Below are 26680 nucleotides of genomic sequence, written 5' to 3' on the forward strand. Positions count from 1 at the left end.
TGTCATCCACAAGGCAACTCGATTAGGATGAATGCAACATCATGCAGTCAAGCATCGACAAATGATCTGGCTAACTATGACATGAATATTGTCGCAAAGTAGTGGCTTTAATAAAGCAGACTTGCATGGAGACCAATAACAGCTGCCTGAACAAACGGATTATTGGGCTGAGTTGCGCCCCACGAATGAATAATATGCGTCGGTGATCACAAGCGCTCTCGGCGATCCTCGAAATAGACAGTATGGAAAGTTACAGATAACATGTTACAAATGACAAGTACAATCTAGAACAGCCCAGATGCGGCAGCGTGTCACAAACAAAACGAGATAATTCTGGACAAATCTGCATGCGGCGAGCAAAGCGATAAAGCCGCGCTCGGGCGGCTGTTAGCACAGGAAACAAAGTTTACAATGACGAATTACGGCAGTATGGCAAACATTTCATTACACGCGCATAGTTAGGCGAACAGTAGCGCTTTTCTGCGCTGTAACGCAACTAGTACAGAATTTTCGAAAACGGGAAAGTCTCCATTCTTTGTGGTTTGATTCATAAAAATGAAAAATAAGGCAAGGTAAAGGCTCATGGCATTGTAGCTCTTATTATGATTCGCCTACTTACCCGGCCATGCAAGTGCAATGCGCACTTTCGATGGTTCCATCCTCCTTCACGATGCACCACGCCTTGTAAGACTTCGAAAGCGTTTGGCTGGCTTCCACAGTCGCCGCAATAACAACAACGCCGTCTCCGTGCGCTCCCGCCTTGAAAGATTTCACTTGCTTCACCTTCCCGCATATGAATGCGTTGTACGCATCTTCAAGTTTGTAAGACTTAAACTGTTCGTTCGTGTAAAAACACACGCCTTCCACAAGATACAAATAAATATCTGCTACTGTCACAGGCGGCAGATTTCGTGGGCCCGATGTAAAGGCGAACCGGACAACGTCGTCGTCGAGAGCATCAGGCAGCTCCTCACCTCTGAACGAAAGTTTCGCGCGGTACCGCACTTGCGCCTCGGTGTCCAGCTTCTTAAAATAATCACTTGACATTATTTTTGTACAAGCGACGCACAATGAACGTAAGCACAGCCTCAAAACACGCACGGATAGTCGGGGTCTCCGTATCGCGCCGCCTGAAAAACACTGCCGGAAGTTCTTCGCCGGAAGTTTAGTGGGAGCAGCCAATGAGCGCCAGAGGCGCGTGTTTGTAAACAGTGAAAAGGCGTTATTATTAGTGCCTGCACACAGGCGCTCGCGCGCGCATCGGAAGCGGGGTCCGGTTTGCAACAATCGAAGGACAGGGGCTTCTCGGTGACTCTTTTTTTCATGGCCTGAAGCTCTTTTAGGTTCCCGGAATTTTTCTTCACGGTTTGAGTTGCCCTTTCAGCGCCCCCCCCCCCCTCCCCCCAACCAACACCGGCAGATGCCGCGGCTGTTTTCCTTTTTCCCTTTCTTTTCCTTGCGCTGTTTTTTTTTTCTTCAATAAATAGCCACTAACATGACAACTCGAGAGGGGGAGCGAGCCAGCACCAGAAGCATGGAGATGCATGTCTGTTTTCGACGCCCGTTCCGCCGCGGCGCGCAGGTTGGTGCTTGTGCGCATGTGTTGCAAGCGGCCGCCACAAGGATCGCTAGCGACCACCTGAATAGAAAGGAGGAAAAAAAAAAAGGTAAGGGCAGCAGGTTTCTGGCGCACACGCAGGCAGCTTTCTAAGGAGGCGATGGTTTAGCGTACGCACGCAATTTTCTGGAAATAGCGTATCGTCTTTGCAGGGCTTACGGAGGCAACATGGCGGCACCCTGCTTGCCCACTTCGGTTCTAAAATACCTCTTCATTGCGTTATTCGGCGCTCAACTGGCTTTAAATGGTTGCATTGGCTTCCGATTCTTGTTTTCTCACTCGGACACAATGCTATATGTGATAAGTTGTCGGTAATTTTGAGATAGCAGTCTATTTTCAAGCCTGTAAGCCTAACAACAGACTGTTTATGCTGTCGTCATGGCAACGGTCGTTTGTGCCATGTTTGTATGGCTATTTATTCAGAAGTTTCGGTTTCGCACATGTGTGAGAACTGAAACTGAAGAGCAGTACAGCGAGAGGGAAGTTCTAAAGCCCCTAGATACGCTTTGCTTTTTTTAGAAAAGCTCATGAAGGGACTTTAGGAAGTTCTTTTCTGACGTGCGGTGGCACTAGGTGCTTACTCAAACGTGGCTGAACTTGGGTTTTGTTTGGCCACTGAGTGCCTGTTGCGGAACGGTCCGCAAACGCTCATCTAAAAGCGTCGTTCACGGCTTGGATTTAGCGTGCGCAACCGTCTTGCGTGTTGCGTACGCAAATTTTATACTAAAACTGTCTATTGCTTCCAAAATTACGGTCGTGATCGCTTCTGTATCGAGTTTCAAATGTAGTACTTGCCCAGAAGATGGCACGGTCTAAAAAAGGGATATGGCAAATGGAGCATAAAGAGAACATTAAAAAATAATCGCTTCACTAGCAAGATGGGCAGTGATAAACCGGCACGATGAAGCGCAAGCTTCACGAAACCTGGTGAGAGGATCAGTGGTGAATCCTTTGATGTAGACGGCTCAAGTACGACTGGCTACAGTCTGATCAACTTCGCCATTCTCTGCAGCTTGTTGCAAGACGTCGCTTGAATAAATAGCGCAAGGAAGGAATAACTTTGGAAGAAGCTATTGACAGGTGAGGCAGTTTGGCATCCTCTATAATTGTCACCTACAGCGAAAGCGATGCTCTAAATGCGCTCCAGACGTCCAGGCGTACTGCTGGACGCCTTTGAGGTAAATTAAAAGCTAGTTTATGCACTTCGTATTTGGGGAAAAAGGGTGGCATCTGGCCGCACCATATGTGTTTTGTAATATTGCCCTCGACAGAATGGATGGAAAAAGAGCGTGTTGATACTGGACAGAATTCTCTCTGCTGACGTCAGCAAGGAAGACTGAATAAAAAGAAACACTAAGAAGGGTTTGACACGTGCAAAAAAGTCAGTAGTATGCAAACATAAAGCTTCATTTATCTCAAATTGCGTTTTTTATGAATTGCTCAGATTCAATGTACCTTTTCTCATGAAGCATTCATCCGATTCTAGTGAAACTTTGCACATCTGTACCACATCCAATCCTAGATATTCTGAACTAAAAAATATCACCGATGATATGCGTAACACTGGCAAAAAGTTACACTGAAAGACACCCTGCTGTGGCTCTCTGCATGCAGAGATATTTTAGCAGCACGAACTTCAAACAGAATACGATATGTGTTTAGTTAAGATTTAGCGTATGGGTATTTAAAATAACTTTACCGCATATCATCTCATTCCTCATTGTGGCTGCAAAGAAAAGGTACACTGAATAATTAAACACCTGAAATTTTGGGAGTGAGACTCAGGAAAGGTAAACCATCTAGACATAAAGTGTTTCATTTCATTCTATACCCAAGGGCATCTTTTGTGAGCACATGCAATTTAATGCAAATATCTGCACTCATTTCTAAAATATTACGTTCAAACTAATATGTGCCATTTACCCTACCATACCTCCTTAAAGTGTGACCATCGGTCAGTAAACGTACTTCAACAAAAATTCTTTTCTATTAGCAGTAGGCATTTACTTCTGGGAAATTGCATAGTTCTACTCTTAATGGTCACGTTTTCTGGGCTACATTGTACAGGTGCTAACTTGGAGCGTGAAGGAGGAACAATCTGCCACATTTATTGTGAACAACTACACAATGGTGTTTGGGCAAAAACCAGTGGCCCTACTAGCTCGCAGAAATGCTCAGCACTATGTGCTAGAAACAGCAAAAAAAAGGGCCCTGGACTGAAAAACTAAATGGTGGTGCCAGCACTGACACAACAAATTCATCAAACGTCTCAAGCATGTATCAATACAGATGTTTCAAAGAATCTCAGGCCAAGAATTTGAAGAGGCAGCCCAAGATGGAAAGCAGCCAGCCTAATATGAAACCAGAACTTGCATGAAACCACTGAAATTAAGGAATTCTATGAGTCTTTCAAAGGTTCTCTGTTGATGTCAATAAAACACCATGCACAAAACATTTATAAAATTTCCCTGCTAAATTTGTCTGACAGGGAAAGGCAACCAAGAATAACATTTGTTTCCAGAACGTATACATACTCCAGCGTTTCTAGCATGCCATCCCCTCTAGTCATGAGAGACAGGCTAGATGCGATATTTTAGATGCCATGATGGGGCACAAAAGAACCTTTAAAATCAGACAGGTTGGAGGAAATGCAGGAAAACGCAGAGCTAGGTACTTCAGGACCACCTAGGGTGCCGCTAAGAAGCAATCACCGTGGGCTCGAGGTTCGGAAGAGGAGGAGCCTTTAGGATGTGGTGGTAAAATCTTTATTGGATGCACTGGGGTGGTTTTTAGGGGAGAGTGGAGGGTTTCACTGCTACATTGCCTAGGTGGTAGTCCTTATTCCGGGACACCATTGATGGTAGCTGCTGACCGTGCTCTTTGAAGCAGAGCCCTCTGGGACTCCAGGTCCAAGCAGAGGACAGCGTCACCTCCCAGCCCTCTCTCATTGGCTCATTTATTCTCTTAATCAGATTTTTCTGGCAAAGTCCATACCATATGATATGTATCTGTCCACTTCACAAACCTTGCAGTACCAAGAAAAAGTCTGGTCAATGTGTTTTAAAATTGCGGGGCTTAGAAATGACAAAGTTCGCAGCTTTCTACAGTGCCGTTTTTCAGCTCTGTCCTTTATAAAATGTACAGCATCAAGTATTTTCTCTGCAATGGTCTGTAAAACATTAGTAAACATGCATCACATTGTAGAATTTCCCCATACATGCCAATAATTTACAACTGAATGTCTCCTCCAACTCAGTTTGCATTTTGGGTTCAGCAGCTGAACCGCAACTACATGTCACAAGTAGAAATGCGGTCATGTGAAGCACAAGAAAACTGCAATGCAATAACTGTCAGCCAACTTGCCATCTTCCAGTCTCCTACAGTAAGTTGATACAAGAGGAGAGAAATTTAAAACTTCGAAGCAGTAGTTCATGCCCCAGTGATGACATCGCTGTTCTAAATAAAGCGAGCATTAAAATTTCATACCCACTGTGATGGTCTAGTGGCCCAAGGGCAGGGGACCAAATACTGGCGGCCGCATTTTGATGAAGGCAAAATGCAAAATGTGCTAATGGGCTGTGCGATTTCTGAGCACATTAATGAAGCCTAGGCGTTCGAAATTAATCTGGGTCCCTCCACTATGGCTGTCATAGCTACATTTTTCAGCTTTACCATACAACACCACACAATACCATACCATATCATACCAAGATTGGGTGTCCTTGCCCTTAATACCAATTTGACTATTTGGAAGATAAAATTAAGTGTAAGGCCGTAGAATATGTTGACAGTTGTCTAGACGATCTAAAAACAATGGCCAGAAAGAATAACTACACCTGAAGGCCTTTGTTGCCGAAAATTCCGGCCAGCCGCCTAAAAACGCTAAGGCACTAAAACACAGCCAATACTAGTAGCCACCCGTGCTGCAAAGAACAACAAGTACTCAGTTGTTGCCAACAGCTGTACTTTTATTTCAATAATTAATTTCGAATTCCGTCATGGTCAGCCTTTCATGCTCCATAAACATGGAGCACGGGATCAGCAAACAGCTCCTCCCTCTGCAAAGAGAGGAAAAGGAAAAGAGGTCAAAACAACACCATGAAGGCAATATTATAGTATGCGTTTGCAATACAATCCTGGATGCATTGCAATGGACGATTTCTCTTTCCCTGCTGATTTCAGAGCACACGCCACTTTTGCAGCCAAAGCGCCACTCGAAATCGCAAAGCACTAGACCTAGAGCCATCTGCATAATTTTTCAAAACAACCAAAAGAGGGGCAAGACCTTCTGTACGGTCTTTGAATATGGCTACTTGGGCACCTGACATTTCACTCAGCAGCTAAGCAGCGCCAAGTCTGCTGCACTTTACAAATGAATTGTTTCGCAGTAAGGAAGTAATTACTCATTGGCATCCACCCAAGCACAGCCAAATGGCAAAGGGAGTAATTACTCCCTTATTACAAATTTATACCACCTTGGGGGATTCCCCTAAACATTTGAGCAAGAATTGTTTGGCAGTTTTCATCTAATGTATATTACCACCCACAAGTTGACTCTGAATATCAGTCGGCCTCTACCTACTACATAGTTCACGCCAGCAGAAAAAGTTTACGAAAAGAACAGTGTATACAACTTTTGCCAAAAATGCACAGCGCACACTACTAGCTTCTTAGCCTTGCTCTGTGGCTAATGGTGCATCCCCAAAGCACCAGACCTCTTGAAAATGGGAGGAATTCTCGTCCTCACCCCTTCAAAACTTGGCCCTTTCATGGATGCTTGCACTACGGCAAAGACCTCTGGTTGTACATTTTTGACAAAGCCTGCGATACTGTTCACAATACACCATGTATAATTCATTGTCACATGACTATGCAATGGTTCGTCTCGATTTCTTAGGTCAGGGCCTCAATAACATGTCACAACCTGAAGGTTTGCACCAAGAAATGGTGCAGTGTTGTGATAAAACCCATGTTTGTTTGTTTTTTCTCTAAACTAGCAAAGCCAAATATACGAAGTGTTCAAAGCTTGGCATTCTTACACCTGACTACCTCTCGATCTCTGCCAAAATGAAATAAGCAGCTTTTTGAGCCAAGCCCTGCTTAATACCAGGGCATCAATATGTTAAATATGTCAACCAAACGACTGACAAAATTTGGCCCGAGAAGGCAGAAGGAATGCAGATCCTTGCATGCAATTAAAACCTAAACCAATAGGTACAGCAAGGCAGTGCATTTCATCATCCCAATTTCATTTCAACAGTGCAGCACTTGCATTACAAAGAAGACAAAGAAGTCCACATGCGACTTGCCAGAGCAGTGGTGCCGTGGATGGTCGAGCAGGTGGTCTCTTCCGAGCAATCCGTCACCGTACGCAAGCAATGCCTCGGAGCCAAGCGCACTACTGGACTAACCCGGGCCCGGGTCAGCAGATGGGGAGGAGATGGAAATAGCGGAGATGTGGTGGCACTGTGCCACACCTCCGCTGGAGCTGGAAACACCAACAGCACCAGCAGTAGGTGAGGTGAGACCCATTATGTTCTGAAGGAGAATATCAGCGATAAGAATTTTCTCACTAAACTGCACTCTACAGCACAAAATTTATGGTGTTCCAAACACTTAATACTCCTTCATACACTTCACACCCCCTTCACTATGCTGCGCAAACTACATTCTTCTTCTCATTCACTTGTGGCCCTTCCAGCAGGTGCTATGCCCAATGACAATCTTCTCACAGCCGCACCAAGCTGAAGCTTCCCAAGCATCGAGAATGTTCATATGAGGTGGATCAGCCCAGCTTTACAGCGTCCAGAATTCCCTGCCAGTTGGCCATGGGAAAAACTCAGCAAAATATGTGCACATAAATAATCTTCAGCCGCAAATACAGAAATGCATTTCTCATGCTTGAACTTATGGATTTTGTTAATTTCTGATGCTAGGAATTTCATTTCAAAAGAAGATTTTTGCAGCCTGGTGGGTTGTGTCAATACAGTACACTCCCTTTAAGACCACCATTAAAATTTTTTCGCGTTCTCAAAAGTGCCCCAAACAAAATAAGAGAATGGCAATTGTGTCCGAATAAATAATTGCCTTGCAGCGAGAATATATTTGAAAATGGAACGTTTATTGCCTCATGCATCAAGTGAGCTAAAGAGTGAGGGCAGAAGAAAATCTCATGCCATCCTACTTACAGTAGAATCTCGGCGATACGAACACAGTTGATAACAATTTCGCGATGATATGATTTCGCAAAATTTCCCGACCGGAGTGCATTGTGTTTGATGTGCGGAATTTTCGAACTCTCTCCCAATTGCCTCTACGGATGATACGAACGCACGAGCCGTGATCACACCCTCGAGCATTAAGCGCTGCCTGCACATTGCCGACTTCGCGATCGCTAATCCCGCGGTATGCACAGAGCACAGTGAGCGGCGGTGCATGGTCCACACACATCGCTGAAGTCGCGATCGTTAATCTCGTGGTACGCGCTGCGTGCATACAGTGAGTGGCGGTGCGCGGCCCGCAAAAATTGCGAAAGTAGCAATCGCTAATCGTGTGGTATGCACCGCGAGTAGTGAGCTGTGGCTGCAGAGCAGCGAATAAATGCCGTCGGCCATAAACAGACCGGTGTGAATGCATTTTTTGTGCTTCTGCATACAAATTTTGTTTGTTTGGATACAAAATTTTGGATGATACGAATTTTTTTGCGACACCGTGAGATTCGTATCACCGAGATTCTACTGTATAAACAGCACTGGTCATTTTTTTTACTTTCTCTCATCTTTTTTAGCCTCTTCCGCCACAAGCGATGGTATTTGTGTTCAGAGCACTCGGAAGGTTCCCAGCTCGCCAGCTGGGCGCATACCTTCTGCAGCATGGCTGTTACCAACATTACGACCAGGTGCACCACGCGTATTTCTCAATGCCACAGGCAATGCATGTACAGTGCCCAAATCTGGTCGCCTCTGCGCCGCACTGAATGTGTGCTGCGGCAGCACATGCAGCTCGACCAAAATGTCCCCTGCCTTCATCAAACCAGCATGAAAGCTTCTCCCAAGTCAACTTGTTCCCAAGAAAGAGCACTCTCCGCAGTTACGGGCAAAGGTGCATGGAATATCTTAAACGGAGACGCAGCTTTCAAATCCCAAAATTTGGATACAAAAATTAATTTGTTGAAAACTGTATCTCTTTATATGCCTAGTTTCTATGCTGTCTCGAACTTTCGCTGCAGAAATTGATCGGGAAGTACACTAAAAAAATTGTTTCGTTAACTGCGGCGGCTTTGCATTGCAAGGAACAATGGCCTTTTGCTCAGTTACTGTTTTCTGCCTAGATACTCACCTTGTGGAGCATATTTCTTCATGACAGTTTTGTCCATTTTGACCCCATTTGTTTTGTTGCACTCCTAGGACCATGGTGCAGACCAAGACATTCTTTGCATTTCAAATTTGGGAATTTTAAACATCTTGTCTGAAATTTGCTTCACTCTAGATATATCTAAACGTACTCTGCATCACAAAAATTCAAAATAAAAATTTCTGCTTAGCGAAGAATAATTCTAAGAATGTCTCGACCTGTAGCATGCTAGTAGGAACGAAGTGAATATTGAACCAGCATTCTGCCACATTTTCCTAACTCAGTAATGTTTTCACAAGGCTTAGAGGAATAATTAAAAAGCAATTTTGGGGAGATATAACAGTGAAATTTTGTAAGAGTAGACATGAAATTATTTCTAAAGTGCCCAAAAATTTTCACGTATATATAACAATAAATAATAAAAAAAGAATGTGCATAGCCGCATCCCTCATTAAGGGCAGATTTCTCAGTTTTGTGGCATTGTTGGTTTAACATGTAGGAGAAACGAGAAGTAGAGAGGAGTAAAGTCATTCGTCATTCTACGGATTTGGGCATCCTCCGTGCACAGTGGTAGGAGTGTAGCGCCAACCAACGCTGTGCCATGCTGACACTCAGTTCGGCACTCCCAGGTGATGCCTTGGTGCAGGCGGCGCCATTCGCTAGAAGACGAAAATGAAGTGGAGCAGGGCGTATCAGGAGCACAAGCCGAGCATGTGCAGGTTCGTCCTAGAAACCTGCTTTGTTGCGACTCAAGTTTTGACGCTCCACTGCAACTCTACAATTTCCTGACAGGAGCTACTCTTTGTGCCGTACGTGAAGCTGAGCAATGAGCAGCCATGGCTGCGTCAATGAATGCTGCATTATACAATTGTGTTAACAAAAAAGGAAGCTTTTTCAACAATATACTGTTGCACAATTTAAGAGTTCAAAGACCAGATGCACTGAAAGCAGTATCCATACAGTCAAGGTCTCTGTCTTGACATCATTGCCAGAAGACCCACCGACTGCAGTGACTAGGAAGCGGACAGAGTTGTGATAGAACTCTAGAAGATCCTGGTGGAACAGTTCCCAGTAGTTGGTGAAGTCCGGTGAGAACAAGTCTGGCACCACAGGCAAGCGGCTGCATTGACCACCACTTGAGGTGCTGATGTCAACATTGCCAGTGGTGCCATCTGTCTCGCGACTGCCCATGGCCGTGAAGTTAGCGCCCAGCATGTAATGAGCGCGGAAAGAATCGAGCATTGCTGTTATGAAAAGAGGGCTCTTGAAGATAGCAGCCAGCAGAGTGATAGCACAACAGGTTAGTTAAAGCACAATGCAAAACTTTCAAGTACAATAACGCTGTGTGTTTGTGTGCACATGCATGTGTGTGCAATGTCAGTTCACATTGACCCCATAACACCCAGGTAATGAAAAATTGTAAAAACGTTATGAACTCACAGGCTTTTTATCCCAAGTGGTCTATTGGGAGACTTACCAAGAAAAAGATGGTAAATGCACAATTTTAAATGTCTAAGGGAATTAAACCTGTGCACCAAATAGGCAGGCACATACAATAAAATGAGAAAATTTGAAAGCTGCTCTGTCACCAGCCACTGCAGTATTAAGATACAAATTTTGGAAGTTTTGATGTTAGGTTTAGGTTTCCAAACCATTTATTTTTCAGCAGACCTCATGCATGTCTAGCAGCAGGTATATTTCTTTGATAAGTATGTTTGAAAAGGCAGTTTCTTCAAATTAGCGACTCGATCATGTAGTTCTGCGAGCACAGCTGAAAATTATTCAGATTTTTACACCCTGTAGCATAGGTGCTAGGTCGAGGATTAGAGGTTTAAAAACACCAGGTGGTTGAAATCTTTACAGCAATTTTCACTATGGCGGCCTCCGCCTGTTTTTCGCTCCCTCACTCTTTCCACAGTACGGTCGAGGTGTGAAATGAGAAGTGAGACAGTTACTACACAGTTCCTCTCCACAAAACCTATTCTCAGTGCAAAAAAATGCATTTATCCAGGAAACTAATAAATGAACAAAAAATTCATACTCCTGGCCACAATGGCTGAACTTATGACACTGAGGATATTATGAAACTGCACTTGCTAAGCACTATTCACCATGGCAATCAAGTGCAAAATTATTTTGGAGGTGTGGTTTTCGCGGTCCTCCTGGAGCTCCCCATTACCAATTTGGTGTCTGCTCACACCCCTTACTGCCAGCTCCACTCCATATACACTGCCTTGCCACCATCATGGAAAAAAACGTACATATAGCTAGCTGGTAAACTGGACGCAGTGTCAGTTTAGTGCCACAAGATATTGCCACAAATCTTTATTGTTCACGCTCAAAAGTGCCGACACTCGGCTTTGCCATTTGTTTGTGAGGCAAGATGTAACCAGACTTATCTCGAATGATCGCACCAACACACAATTGCTTCCACATTGTCCCAGTTTGTTGCAGTTGCTTTGGTGCCTTATCTCAATTGTTCCTTGCAAGCTTTAAACTGAGCAAAGTGGAGAGCAGGACGCACTGTGTCCGCTGACTATGGAGCACACTTGCCACAGCTGTTGCCGAGCTGCTCAGTTCTTTGCAAGTGCAAGTCCACCCACTTTGTTTGTGAGGCAAGATGTAACCAGACTTATCTCGAATGATCGCACCAACACACAATTGCTTCCACATTGTCCCAGTTTGTTGCAGTTGCTTTGGCGCCTTATCTCAATTGTTCCTTGCAAGCTTTAAACTGAGCAAAGTGGAGAGCAGGACGCACTGTGTCGGCTGACCATGGAGCACACTTGCCACAGCTGTTGCCGAGCTGCTCAGTTCTTTGCAAGTGCAAGTCCACCCACTAAAGAGAGAGTTTTATGTCACTTTGCTCACTCATTGTACATGGCATTGTCACCACTAAGCGACATCTAGTGAATGTTCTGGGCAATACTACATGCACCAGGCACCTCCCTCAAGCCGCGATGCCAGCCCTGTTTCTCACCAGAAGACCTGTCACCAGCCCATCAAGGCAACAGGCATCTGCAGGGATCCTAGCGGAGAGCACCCGAAAGTGAAAAGCTGCCTCAGCATCTACATTGAGCCCGCCACCAATGTCGACCCTGACCGTCCTGCATCAGCCACGGACGCCGCCAACATTCAGTGGCACCCCAGGCAAGGACCCCGAGCCGAGGAATGGTTGGAACAATGCAAGCGCATGGAATCCTTCAACAATTGGGATGATGTGACGAAAATCAGACAATTCTTCTCATTGGAGGGCTGAGCATGTGCATAGTATAACCACGAGTCTTTCCCAAAGACATGGGAGCAATTTAAGAAGGAGCTTTGTTAAAGGCATTCACGAGCGTCGAACGACTTCGACCTCAAGTCCAATGACCAGCTTCCCAACGATTTCACCCTTTGTTATGTTGAAGAAATGAAGCACCTCTTTTGCTACACCAACCCCAAGATGACCAAGGAAGAGAAAGTGAAGTGTCTAATTTGCGGCGTCAAGGGCCAACTCTTTGCCGGCCTCATACAACATCTGCTGAAAACAGTCGCAGAATTCACCAAAGAAGCCTCCATGATCGAGAAGACCTTCAACACCCAGACTCGGCAGTACAACCACCCACCTCAAGCCAGTGCAATTCACCTGGACATAACCACCACCACCATAACCAGTAATAGCTTGCGAGAAGTTATCCGCGAAATCATCCGCAAGAAACTGAGACAACTGCTGCCATCTTCCTCACAGCCTCAAGTAGCGACTCTCGCATTTCCGTCTCGAGCATTTCCTTCGACTGTGACTGCAAAGAGGTGCCCTGATCACTGTCTTGTATGTTTTTGTGCATTTGGCAATTGCAACAAGTGCTTAATTATGGACTAATATGGGCAAGAAGTGCTTTGTACATGGCTGATATAGTGGCTACACATCCTGCAAGGAGCAGGTATCGCTTTTCAGCGCTCCGAAAGACAAAGCTTGCTTAGAAGTGTGGTGAAGGGCCATCTGTGCAGTGACAGTGTTGTCCAATCCACTGCCCATGTATGCGAAAAGAATTTTGACACCGGTTACGTCAGCAAGTAGTGGTCTGCAGTGCACGATGATATCATGTTGGCCAGCACAACTCGTGATTCTTGCATCGGATGCAGTTCCAACGATCTTACCGAACGGTCCCAGCTAACTGTCAAAACCCGTGAAGAGGAAGAAAAGACCCGAGAGCAGGGAACCAAAGGGTGCCCCTGAGAAAAAGATGAGTGTCAGAAGGTGAAGCCTGCTAGATGATAGCGTGCAAGGCATACATGAAACCGATTCAACGCCTGCTATCATTTGTGACCAGGACACTGAACGTGCTGGCTCGCCATGCCATGGCTCTTCGTACGGCAGGAGCCACAGTGATCACAGAGAAATGAACTTCATGAATGTCAATGTTCGCGATGCTGATGCTGCTTTATGCCATGGAAGTCATAGCGAAAGCGACGGTTTTGAACGTCTTTTCCAAAATCCATCCTTTCACAGCTACTGTCCAAATATTGGTCGTGGAACAGGGTTGACCTGGGAGAGCAGACGACACTTGTATTTCATCCAACGCAAGCAAAATCAACTGCACCTGACCAGCCAAGCAGGCTTGTTCATGTTCTCATCTAGTTCGAGGCCTTCATGAATTCGAAAGGAGTTATAATGAGGAAAATCATTACTTTGGAAGCACTCGGTCTTGCTCATGAACTGTCACTTAAAGATATGCAATATGCTGAACGCAAAGAGGTGAGTGCATACCCTGACGTGCGCCCGCACAACTCAGTGATGTTCACAGGAACTGGCATCACAAGTAATGCTTTTGTGCGCATCGAAAGCAGCCAAGCAACGTGCAGTCGTTGCGTGTAATTGGAGTAGACACTTCAAATTCATCAAAAAAGGGTTCTTGCAAGGAGAGAGCGGCACAGACCGTATAAGCGAATCCGGGTTTCAGGCCCTGAGAAAATACCTGCCATGATGACTGCAAGTTATTCAGCGTGTCCAAAAGCAGAAAGAACAAGTAAAAAAAGGATCAACATAAAGTCAGAGAACTGGAGGGTGTAGGTGGGAGACTCGACCAGATCAACTTGCCAGAAATCTTGTGAACTCTCATTAAGCAGTGCATGTCAGCTACAAAAACTACAACTAAAAAGAACCGGTGTTGTGCTGAGTCCTGATTTCTCTTGTGCCTTCATATCTGTAGCCCTTGAATATACATGTTGCTGAGGGAAAAGGAGGTGCTCCCTCTTCCATGTGCATCAGCCAAGAGAAGATACTTGAGCATGGTGAAGAGAAAATGCGGATTTGACCACCATTTATTTAAAGCATTCAAAAAAACATGGCCACTACAGATGCTTTTCGGCGGCACAGAATTGTAGTATTCGACAAGATTTAGGTTCGCAAAGAGATGGCAGTCCAGTTAAAAGCAATTTCGTATTCATGTTTTGTAGACTACGATTAGGAAGCCCCATTAAGAAAATAATTGGCCGACCATAGACTAGTGTTCATGTTTGGCTAATTCGGACACGAACTTTCACAACCAATCGCCGTTTTCACTAGCAAATGTCTGATCCGAGGAACCATCCTTGGCCAGCTAATAATGAAGGCATTAGTCTGTTTGGAGGATGCACGCGTCTTTGTAGACTCGATTACGTGTGACAACGCTGTGAGGAACTGTCGCATGTGGGAACAGTGCAATATTAGCGATGATCTTCAAACTACCTGGAACTCCATTGCGCACTCCCTTGATGAAAACCTGAAAGTGTTAGTCTTCTCAGATGCTAAAATCTAGTGAGATATGTTCAAAATAGCCTGCTGGCACAGAAATTCTGAATATCAGCGGTGAAACGAATATTGTGGACCCATTATAACAAGTTTCATATGGCAGACACCAAGGGCCCAGGGTGTCTAAGAGTATGCCCCAAGCTTTATCTCAACACAAAAACTGCCGAGATGAGATGATTCAACCAGACTATTCAGCAGGAGTGTTGAGGATGAGGACGAGGAACTTGAAAATGTTAAAAGGGACAACGGAATTCACGCGTGTTTAGCGACCTCTTTGACGCACCCAACTGAAATTTTCCACTGGAAGGGATAAAATCAGGAAACTGTTACAGTGACACCCTGCATTCATTTTTAAGGTGGCTAGACATATGGAAAAGGGAAGTGCCTTCAGGGCAAGTTTTTGAAGGACACCTCCAAACCTTCCCAAGTTTGGGAACTGAAGTGCGATATGATAGTAGTGAACAGTGGGTTTTGTCGCTTTCTGAACTGAAGACTTTTTTCAGCTCAAATCTGGTCAAAGAGACCAAGCTGCAAGAGCTTAAATAAAGTGACTGATTTGTTGAAACCGAAACTTAATGTGAAAAGGTTCTCGATCATGACAACACTAAGTCAGAAGAGATGGATTGCATAATTTATTATGCGACAGGATACCTTTGCCGCCAGCTGCTCAAATTAACACCGTGTGAAGAATGTCGACGGGGAGAGCGTGAAAGCAGTATTCCGAAAACATGCTGCGAAGCCTGATTACAATGAAGCCTGATTACAATCTCACGATTGACAAAAAGTTATATAAGCATGCATTGCATCAAAGTTATGGCAGCGCATCTTCCAAACCATTATGTTGCAATTAGGATGCGGCAGTTCAGTAAACAAAGAAGATCGAACAGCTGCGATTTGCTCAAGTTGAGAAAGCTAGCGAAGCTCAAGTAGGCCAACATGCTGTTCTGGCATCTGAGGAGTCAAATATAAAGGCAATCTTGGTGCAAATGGACCACCGTCAACTGACAGAATGAGGGCGCATCTTTTGTGAATTCTACGAGGCTTCAAATGTCTGGCGGCGCAAGATAACATGAAACTTAACAGCTGCACAGCAACTTTGATAGAACCGAAGGCTTGTGCTCGCTGGCAGTTTATACGGCCCATGCTTACTGCCACAGTGTATAAGTGCGTCAGCCAAAGGGAACAAAGACATGCAGTGCTGTTTGTGTTTCTGTGTTGTAGTTCTGGCTTTTCAGCATTTCAATTTTTGTTTTCGGCTTTCAAGCAGGCAGATGCCGGTTTCCTTAAACGATACTAGCGACTTATTTATAGTGCTTGAGATTACGTTTCTCACAATAAAAAGAAAAATTGACTACAAAGTTTTCTTTGGTCATTATATCCCATATATCATTCAGAAATAGACTATAGCATTGTTCAAATTGTGCCGTAATGCGGGACGCCTGACAGGCTTGAGCAAAGCACAGCTTGCACATGTTTGCAGCTGTGGGGGCGCATCTGCTCTCGTACTTCTTCGACTGCTTTTACATGCCACTTACTTGAGTGTTTTCAATAAATACCACTATCATGCATGTTTCTAGTAAACTTCAAATTTGCAGTCTAATGCAGCCAAATGCCTAGAAGACAGCTGCTAGCGCTGTGAATTAAGCGGTCACTTATGCGAGACATAAAGGGACATCCCTCCAATTAAGAAGAGCCGTTTCAAGCAGGCGAACATCATATATGCATCGAAATCAAGACCCTGTGCCAAGTGCGCCCATAAAAACGCCAGCAAGACGAGCAACCAAAACGGCCCCCAGCACTGGTGCTCCCTCTTACTGCTGCGTCATGCATAAAAGTAACACTAAATGAAACTGCCTTGCTCACTTCTTCCACCATGCTGCTGGCTTTGCACAAGTATCGCTCCGAGTTTAATGCTTTTAACTGCACACATGCTGTCATGCTATCACATATATTAGTGGGGGCAGGGAAAAAGAAAGAAAAATGATGTTGCCCAGCCCACACCGCCTAAGGCACAACGGGCTAATCATGCTATCACATGGGGAACTACATACCGTAAGTCTGGGATGGGTGCAAGGGGAAGGGGGGTATACATAGACTTACTTTTGGAGTCAATCTTTTGGCCAGCGAGAAGCGCGAGTTGAGGAGTTGAATATACACAACATATCATGTACATTATGAGTTATGACCTTTGTAGAATTTGTAGGACAGTTTTGCGAAGTTTCCATGTAATTTGCACACCCCCTATCTCAAGCCTTAATTTTAGAAAAAAAAGTGCACAAATTACTCCAGTAAATACAGTACCTTGTTTGTGATTAGAGCTTAGCTGTCAGTTGGTACAGGCCCATTTGAACTTGTCTAAATGACCCTTTAATTAAAATACTGCTTAATTCACAGGGTAAATCACTTTAAACGCTCTTCTCTTCAGAGGACTGATACAGAATTGAACACTAAGTAATGATGTTGCGATGCAGGCATATCATATGATGAACACTTTAATTGGCTATTGTTAATTAGCGTCCTGTGGTGTTGCCATTGCCGATTCTTTTTTTAATGGAAGTTTTTTGTGTCACCTGAATTTTTGTATTTTTGGCACAGCTGTGTTCCGACCTGCTATGAACTAGTAACACGATTGCTGTGACTCAAGAAAAATAAATTTTCAGTCTCCTTTTAATTTAGGTTACAGGGATTCGATATTGCAGCTGCACCAAGCATCTTTTTTCATGGCTTTAGTCATGCCATTGTTTATAGTCATTAGTGAAATCAGTGGATGAAGTAGCGGTACACTGTATGACCCTGACTTACCCTGGCGATGCATTTGGAGTGGACTGCAGCGCCCTGTAGTTACTGCTAGCCTTGTATGTCCTGGACCCATCTGCATAACAAACAGCAACGCTGGTCACGCCATCTTCTTTTCACTCCAGGGCACAATTCACAAATTTCATACACACGTGCACTTTCGATCATCTCCAACAAAATGCCCCTACTGGCTGACCACACCTCAGCCAGTCAAACAAAACACCACAAGACACACTCAGCGGCAAGTAATGATGTGTTGGAATAGTTTGAGCAGCACGAGAAATCCCGCCATGGTAACCGCTCAAGTGATGCTATTTTCAGTTTTTCACAGAACAGCCTTCAGTAAGGCACTGAAGGAATTCTAGCCGTTTCCTTTAAGGGAATCCTAAATGAGCCCCTGAATTTTTGAGCTATGACCTAGCAACAAGATTGCTGTGACTGAAGAAAGACAAATTTTCAGGCTACTTTAGTTTCGGTTACTGGGATTCGATATTGCAGCGGCACCAAGAATATTTGTTCACGGCTTTAGGCACGCCATCACTTACGAGTGATTAGCGAAATCAGTGTAAAAATGCAGGTTTTGAACTATGGATGTCAAATGTTGCCTGATGAATGCACTTCTGAAACCAGCGCACCATGTAGTATCATGATGACAAGTTATTTACTCAGAAATCATGAATTTTCCAGAGACTGACAATTTTTTTGTGCTTCACAACATAGCTTTCCGCAAGGGCTTTTCTTGCGAAACATAGCTCATACATTTAATGCATGATCTACAAGCTAATCTTGATTGTAACATTCAAAGTGATGCCATTTTTTATTATTCTGTAACAGCCTTTCACACCGTACCTCATCTACATTTGCTCCTAAAGCCAGAGCAGCTAAATTTACATCTTTGCATGAATCGAGGATTTTCTAACTGGTCCCAGTTTTTTTTTAACAGCCAAATTTCTACCTCACTCGCTTTAACAGGCATCTGACAAAGCTCTGTCTTTTTTCCACTGCTGCTGTTAAAGATTTACCATTGCATAGCAAACATGTAAGGTTTGCATGTTTGCACTGACGGCTTATCTATTGCACAATAACACATCCCCTCAAGCAGCTATTCAAAAATGATCTTAATCAATTTCAGCAGTGGTGTGACCAATGCCTCATATAACTAAAAACTAATAAACGCAAACCTGCCTTCTTTCTCAGTCACCAACAGCCCCTCCTGTTTGACTACATGGTCATCACCTCCACAGGTGAACTTGTACAACCTTATGTTAAATACCTTGGCAAAACCTTAAGCAGTGATCTTTCTGGGTTTAATCTGTGGCAATGTGTTTGAGTGCTCGCCTCGGCTTCGGTGGGCCGGGGGTTCGATATCCGTGGCCGCCGGTTCACCCGGCACCTCCACCAATAATGTAACATGAAGGCGTCTAACACAAACACGGAATATACTTACAGAGGGAAAGCACACAGCGCGGCACAGCCAAGCAACCGGGGAAGCTGGGCTCAGCACTACCAACGCGCTTTGTTATCTTCACGTTGCACACACGAGCGGAGCATGTGGTTCACGTCTATGGCCGTAACAATACCACTAACATCATATTATCTGAAAACAAATATGCACCGCAGCAAGCAAAATTACTAGCATATACACCACTCATCAGGTTTAGACTAGAATACGCACATCCATGCCAAATAAAACTTAACTAACACACCTAAAGCTTAACAAAATCATGCCGTAAGATTCATTCACTCCAATTACTCTTAATACCAGCCTAACAGCAATAAAATTTCAGTCCGAACTTTTGAACCTTGGCACTGATTGCCACAACTCTAGCCTTTGCTTTCTTTATAAGGCATTTCACAGCTCGCTCAATCAACTTCCATACATAACCCCACCTTGATGTACAGTCTTTGCCAAAAGTAACCGAGCAGCCGCGACGGCCACTGCAGTGGGCTCTTAGCCTGTTAAATATTCTGAGACAGTGACGCGCCCCCAAGGTGTCTTCACGGCACAACATTGCAAGCCACCCACTGTGTCTGAGGGAAGGACGCCTCGGCCGCTTCCAAGAACAGTTGGGAAGCGCCCATTAGTCCCTCCTCCGAGGAAGAGCGGTGCGGATGTGTGACAACTATTTATGTGTGTGAGGGCTGGTTGTGCGAAGGGACAATCGCGTTGCCAAGGTCAGCAAAGCCAGACACCCAGCGACCCCGGAGAAGCGAGGCTCTCATTTCGACACTCTCCGGCCTGTGTTTCTTTTCTCTTTATGTAGTGGCAAATAAATCCTAGTTCGTTGTTTTCAAAGACATCGTACTCCCGTACGTCACTGAAAAATGAACACAGCCAAGCGGCGACACTGCTGGTCCCCAGCACTGGCCACTGCTGCCCGGCTACGAGCGTAAACTGGGTGACTTTAGCCTGTGCTCTCTCCCTCCTTCCTTGGATTATAAGAAGTGAGCAGGTAGCATGTGCGGCGAGCAATTTCACGCCTTCGAAGTGCTGTCGTACTGAGCACGAGCGCAAGCTTACGTCAGCCAATTTACACTCGCAGCCAGGAAGCAGCGGCCAGCGCGAAGATAGCTGGGTCATCGCTCGGCTGCTTGCGCAGCTGCTCGGTCACTTTTGGCAAATGCAGTACATCCTATTGCATTGTGCATCCTTTTCATATTGCTTGACCACTTCTTGGAACCGCTGTATTGCTGGCTGATTTTATCCCTCGAACAACTGTTGACTTAAATGGCCTTCCTCACGTCATTGCTGCCATCACCAGGCCATTGACATATGTGACGACGACTAATCATACTGAAACATTGCAATCATCACAGACATGGAATCATACCCCTTACACCTCGAAAGGGGTGTTTATCAAATGGATCGAAACAAAGCATGTCCACGCAAGCTGTCCAAATTCCTAGAATGGACTTCAGATACTGGTAGAGAATGCATGCCTTCGCGCATGATATGCACCGCTCTTTTCATATCACTCAAGTGGTGGTGCCTGGCCGGAGCACAACGACACACACTTTCTTCAAATTTCCACCTTTCCTGACCAATCATATGTGGAACCTGGCAGGAGGGTGAGATAGCATTTATACGATTCAGGTTGCGTTTGTGCACGTCCTGTCTTGAGGGCAAGTAACGAACAGATGCAGCATATCCATACTGCATTGCATACATAGCAGGCAACGCTGCCAAAGCTAGCATGCCTGTTAGCACATACAAAGTCCGCGCCAAAAAAGTAGTTCACCCTACAACCAAAGTGAACACAAGCATATTTCGTTGCGACATATTTTGAGTGTCTTGAATGGCAATCTCCTGGACTTCGCATCACCTCTTGCCACATTTTCATCCTTCAACTCGTCAAGACTTTGAGAACTAAGAATGACTGGTGGTCTGATACATGGCAGGCAGGGCGAATCGCCCTTAGTCCATCCGCACCTAAAAATTAGATCACACTCGGTGACAATTACAGAGGGTTCAAGTCCTCAGCGGCTCACAGCTTCCAACATAATTTTCAGTGCTACCACTACGTTTTATATCGCTCTTTGGTTTCGTTAAAACACTCCAGAGTTTTCGAGAAGGATGAATGATAGGTGGGGGAGAAATACAGGTTAGCACATGCACTACTTCTGCAGTCTCTGCTGTGTTGCCTGCTACGTATGAAATAGAGTACAAGAAAAGGGCACTTAGGGCTAACAATTGGCCCATGCCTTAGAAATGCCGTTTTCAGTTGTTTTGAGGGAAGTGCTACTGCATAACTCCTGGCGTCAACACCACTGTCATTCAGCCAGCAGAACAGCAAGCGAACGTGCACCAGCCTTTGACATGGCCACTTCAGTCGTCCAGTTATTGGGCAGTCACAGTGCCCAGTGAACAATTTGTGTTTTTGTTTGCCTCTGTTGTATTAGTGCACTGCTGATGTAGGATCTCTGTGTATCGTAACCTCCCTGCAGTGCTCTGTGGTAAAATAGTTTCGTGAACTTTCGACTCCTACCCAACCCCTCCCTGCCTTGCAACCGCTGGAAGCTGGGCACCAAACGGCCATCTCTTTTTCTTACTTGGTAGTTCGACTTAAGCTGAGCTTGTTGCATAAGTCGAGGACATCATATGCGAGACTGGAACAGCTGCCCCCCCTCCCATCCCCAACACTCTAAGAGTCTGGGTACACGCCATTAATGTGTATGTCACAATGAACTAGTTTTTAAGTTTCTTTCCAAATGTTCATTTGGATGAGCAGTGGGGCCTTGTTAAAATACACCCATCTAAACCAGACCACTGTTTATGAATTAGCCACTCCCAATACAAATATTTCTTGTCGAGGTACGGAAGTACAAAATTTAGGCAGCGACACGATGCTTCACTGCAAATTCCAATATTTTCAAAAGTTAACATGATTAGATTAAATGCAAAATCTTTCTTCAAGACATGTGGCCATGCATAGTAAATTTATTGTACAGTAAATATTTCACACGCTGTTTTTACTACATAGCTGCACTAAAAAAAGGCCATCTCTCAGTTTGTCTGCATGGTTGACTGACAGGTGAGCTTACTGAACTTTGTGGTTACAGAATGTGAAGTGTTTAAGATGTTCTGCCAGCAGATGAGTCATTCTGCTCACCAAATTTTGTTTGCAAAGTAGAAAAAGTCATTTCGTAGACATGACAGTAGCTCTTGCAGCCACTGTCATGCAGCCAGGCCTGGATGGCACGATGGTGCCCAAGGCGTCGCCCTGTCGTCTCAGCAACATGGTAATGATAGTGCCATTTTACAGGTGGAGGTGATGAGGGTAAAAAGACTGATTAAAATTTAGTGCACTTCCACTGCGTGCACTTCACCTTGTGATGCATCCGCTGCGCGGCATGGTGCTACTGGGAAAGAAAAGTGACAATCGGAATGGGTGTTTTTCTAGTAATCTCCGCTGTTTTTACAACATGAAGTCACCGTTCAGATCTTTCCACGAATGGCATCTCATCCAGCAATGGTATGACAAACTGAGGCTTGTGATGTACTAAGTCCAAAGCTATTATCTTCCAAGCATATGAAGTTGCCCACATGTAGTTCCCGCCTCAACACAGAAGGCACAGTCTGGTTCACTGCCATCTTTGAGATGGAGATTAAATGGATAAGTGCAGCACTAACAGTGTACTGCACAGCAGGTGTGCCCACACCTGGTGAGTACATCTGTTTGGGTTAGATGACGCCAGCACAGTTGCAAGCTATTTCCCTGAAGCAAGACCACACCATCACTGCAAAGGAATTTTTCACTGCACGGGGAAGCTGACTACAGTCGAGCCCGCTTATAACGAACATAGCGACACGCGGCGTCCATTCATTATATCCCGAAGATCGCAGTAAGTGGACCACAGCTTTAAAGACAGTTGCTTGTCAAAACACAAATTTTTTTCTTTGCGAAAGTCCGTTATAGACATCTCTTTGCAGCGCAGATGCGATGAGGGAGGTTTCCAGTCTATTTAAAGCAGAAGTGTACTCTTCGCCGAGGCCCTTGGCATAGACAAGTTGTCTGAGGCCCTCTATTGCTACAGGTGCGCTTATGTGTGCTGGCTCCAAAGTTTCGTCCTCATTCAATTCCTCCGCGTCACTCTCGTTAGTCCCGCACTTTAGAAACCATGTGCTCGTCCGTGCATGGTTCCGCGGTGTCGGCATCGTCATCGACAGAAATAAAATCAATCCACCCAATGTCATGGTCACCCACGTCGGAGTCGACAACCCGCTGCCACAAATCGCCGCCGGGCTGGTCATCTTCCGAAGCATCAGGCTCAGCATCAGACAATCGATGAAGCCGGCATTGCGCAGAAGCAGTTCCGCTTGCCAGTGGCCGTCACCTCTGCCTAGGCTGCTTTCATCATTTCTACCGCTGAATACAATGAAAATAGGCACGGTGTTCCCGTCCGCCATCCCGAATTACCACGGCCCGAGATTTTAACGAAGCCAACGAAACGTCCGCACCGCAACAAGAGAGAGAAAAGCGTGCGATGGGGTAGACGCGCAATGCATACAGGCGGCAATCAAGCCAATCAAGCTGTAGATATAGACGCACAGTGCCAGCAGAGAGACCAATGAGGGGCATTCATGAGCGTCAGTGCAGCCACCTCTTGGCTCCCACAAAAGGCCTGCTTCACGGAGCGTGGCCTCTGCAATGGGCACATTTGATTGCTGAGGCCACGCGCGGATTTGCAAGAGAGTGAGGAGAGGGGAGCGGAGTAGTGAGGAGGGGCAGGAGGATGATCTTGGAAGATGGATCGGCGGGGAAGTGTAGCTCGCTTGAAAGCGGCACGAAACAGGGCGGGCAGTCCGCCTGCGATGAGGCTCGGCCCGAAAACATACCGCGCGCCGGGCGCACAAAGGGGTCGGAGGCAGGTTATCTCGCATCGCGCCGCTGGGTTTACGCCGTCCGTTCACTGTAATCGATCAGCAGGGCTTAATGGCGTTCGTTATACGTGTGATTTTGTGCCATTTAAACAATGTGTAGTTTGATGGTCGCGCAGGTCTCGTTCGTTATAAGCGAAAGCTCAAGTGGGGCAATTATATGTGGGCTCGACTGTAGTGTGTGCGTGTGTTGGGTTTTATGGCGCTAAGCAGCTGAGGTTTTCATGCGCCAAACTAGGGGTAGTCAGATCTCCCTGTTGTGCTGGCAGACTAGTTCTTAAAAAATCCACAATTTTCGGATGACATTTCCTTTTTTTGGGAATGAACCACTCGTTAAAAGTCTACTATTGCATTCTCTCCTAAGAGCAAGCTAGGGTGGAAAGGGACATGTTTGTGGTAAAATATTGTAAAGCACTTTTTCTTCAGTTTTCTATTTTTCTACATGAAAATCAAACATGGTTTACTGTGACCACTTTGACTATGAAGTTGCACAACGCGCATATGTCCAATGCGAGGATGACATCACATTACTTCAATAAAGCGTTCTTGGTATTGGCACGACTTCCATACGCCAAAGATGTGCTTCACCACTCATCATCCCAAGTGAACTGCCATTTCTTATTAGTTTACTTTTTGCTAGTTTTAACCAACCATTGTGCGGAGTGTTTACATTGTCTAGTTTGCTTTGGTGAGCGCGTGCCGCACAACTGCCAGCTCTTTCATTATCGGCTTTGCTGACATGACTCGGGACCTAGCATAATTTTACTGTTAGTCTATTTTTGGCTGCTGCTATACTGTGGATTATATCTTCTATTAATGGTTGTACTGCGTTACTGCAGTGTAGCCCTTTTAGAATGCTTACAGAGTGTGTGTTAGACCTCTTGTATTATTTTCCCCGTTGCAACGCAGACACCGTAGCATTCGGCTTTGAAGAATGATGAGCTCTGCAATAATCGTATCGTCTACCAGTTGTCTTGTACAACTGCACTTCCAACATAAACTGCTGTTTTTAACCCGTCTATGTCGAATTCAACGCAGTTCTCATACAAGCGTAAGGTATTCTCACAGGATGTGCTTCGGTGGGGTTTGATTCTTATGAAAGCGTGTCAGAGAAAGATCCCACACTGCAGGGAGGTTGTAACATGGAGGGAGTGCACGGTTTCAGCTTGTGCACCGTACCTGGCTATGTTTCCATAATTCCAGTTCGATGCATTTATCCTCAAATCGCATTAGTAATGGCCTGACTGCTTGTTGTTTATTACCGACTATTGTTCTGGACGTGCAGTAGATGACTATGGGCTAGCAGAGGTGGTGTAAAAGTTTGGTCTATTTGGTTTATGGGATTCAACATTCCAAAGCGACTCAGGCTATCAGAGAAGATGTAGCGGAGGACTCCGGAAAATTTCGAACACCTGGGGTTCTTTAACATGCACTGACATAGCACACTACATGGGCCTCTAGGATTTCGCCTTCATCGAAATGTGACCGCCACGGCCGGCATTGAACCCGGTCTTTTGGGTGAGCATCTAAGCACCACAACCACTGAGCCACCGTGGCGGCCGGTGCTCTAGAAGTGATCGAATTCTAAGGATGTATGCGCATGTCAGCATAGTTCTATATTCAAGGGGTGGCTCAATCGTTTCGACATAAAGGCTAGTTATGGGTGATGTTCTGTGCGCGCCTGTTGCAAGGCACAGTCCCAAGTTGTGCACCGGGTCTAGCTGTTTTAGGCAAGACGACGTCGCTGATCTGTAAATCGTACACCTGTTATCTAAAGGAGAACATACTAGGGAACGGTAAGTATGTATAAGGCAAGTCTTGTGGGCACTGATGTGCACTTGAGTTGAGCAGAGCGAGTCCTTAGAACTAGCAGACATTATGGCCAGTAGCCACGGGCTGATATTGCAGTTTCTAGCAGCTTTTGTTCTTTTCATGCGCTTTTTTTCCTCACTCGAAGTCATAAAAGTTGTTTCTGGGTCCTAATGCACTAAAACATATCTGACAGATAGGTGGCAAGATCATCATCAGCAGCAGCAGCAGCACGACTACACCAACTGAAGGGCAAAGGCCTCTCCCATGCCTCTCCAATTAACCCGGTCCTTTGCCAGCTGCGCTCTCCCTATGCCTGCGAACTTCTAAATCTCGTCCGCTCACCTAACCTTCTGCTGTTCCCTGCTACGCTTACCGTCTCTTGGCAAGCGTAGCAGTTTGGAAGTGCCACATCGGCCACAAGCGCAGATAAATAGTACAATTTTTTAAAAATACATACAAAATTCGAGTGCTGCTTTCAGAGACGATGTAGTAGAGGACTCCGGTGCTGACTCAAATGTACGGGACCATTCGCAGGTTATTCTACACTTCATATATTTAAACGCACACCACAAATTTCCTGAAACGTGTCATGCAGAGCCCAATTTTACCCGATTAGATGACACAAGTACTGCTCGCAAGAATGGTCACCAAGTCTCTCGGGCAAAAGCCTTTCTGGACTCGCAGCATGATAGCATATCTGCGTGGTGCTTGTGACACGGGAAAGACCGCGTTGTCTGACACTTACGTAGAGTCCTCCTTTACTTCCTTTATGGGTATGCAGTAAGCAACAACCAAAGGTCGCTCAGGGTAGCAGGGTGCAGTCAAAGAATACAGGCATGGCAGGGGAAGGCATTCTAGTCCCCAGGGGCAATGGTATCAGGCAATTTACGTGGATGGGGTGGCTGTAGCTGGCCCTAAGCACACCTAATTAGAGATCAATAAGAAAGGT

At 45.3% G+C, this 26680-nt stretch overlaps 1 protein-coding gene across 4 annotated transcripts in view; it reads right to left on the reverse strand.

Moving 5' to 3' along the window:
• Window positions 1-5561: 5561 nt before the first annotated feature.
• LOC144115758 (uncharacterized) overlaps window positions 5562-26680 on the reverse strand; it is a 47885-nt gene continuing 26766 nt past the window's right edge. For 3 of the 4 annotated variants that reach the window (XM_077650258.1, XM_077650256.1, XM_077650259.1), the window contains exons 9-11: window positions 17547-17616; window positions 6928-7106; window positions 5562-5676 (exon numbers count right to left, since the gene is read on the reverse strand). In XM_077650258.1, coding sequence (XP_077506384.1) covers window positions 5629-5676; window positions 6928-7106; window positions 17547-17616 — 297 coding nt within the window. In that variant the 3' untranslated portion in view covers window positions 5562-5628. Of the gene's footprint in view, window positions 5677-6927; window positions 7157-17546; window positions 17617-26680 lie in introns of all 4 variants that reach the window. The other variant, XR_013311533.1, reaches the window with a different exon arrangement.

This window comes from Amblyomma americanum, chromosome 1, assembly GCF_052857255.1.
Source record: "Amblyomma americanum isolate KBUSLIRL-KWMA chromosome 1, ASM5285725v1, whole genome shotgun sequence".
Lineage (NCBI taxonomy): Eukaryota > Metazoa > Arthropoda > Arachnida > Ixodida > Ixodidae > Amblyomma > Amblyomma americanum.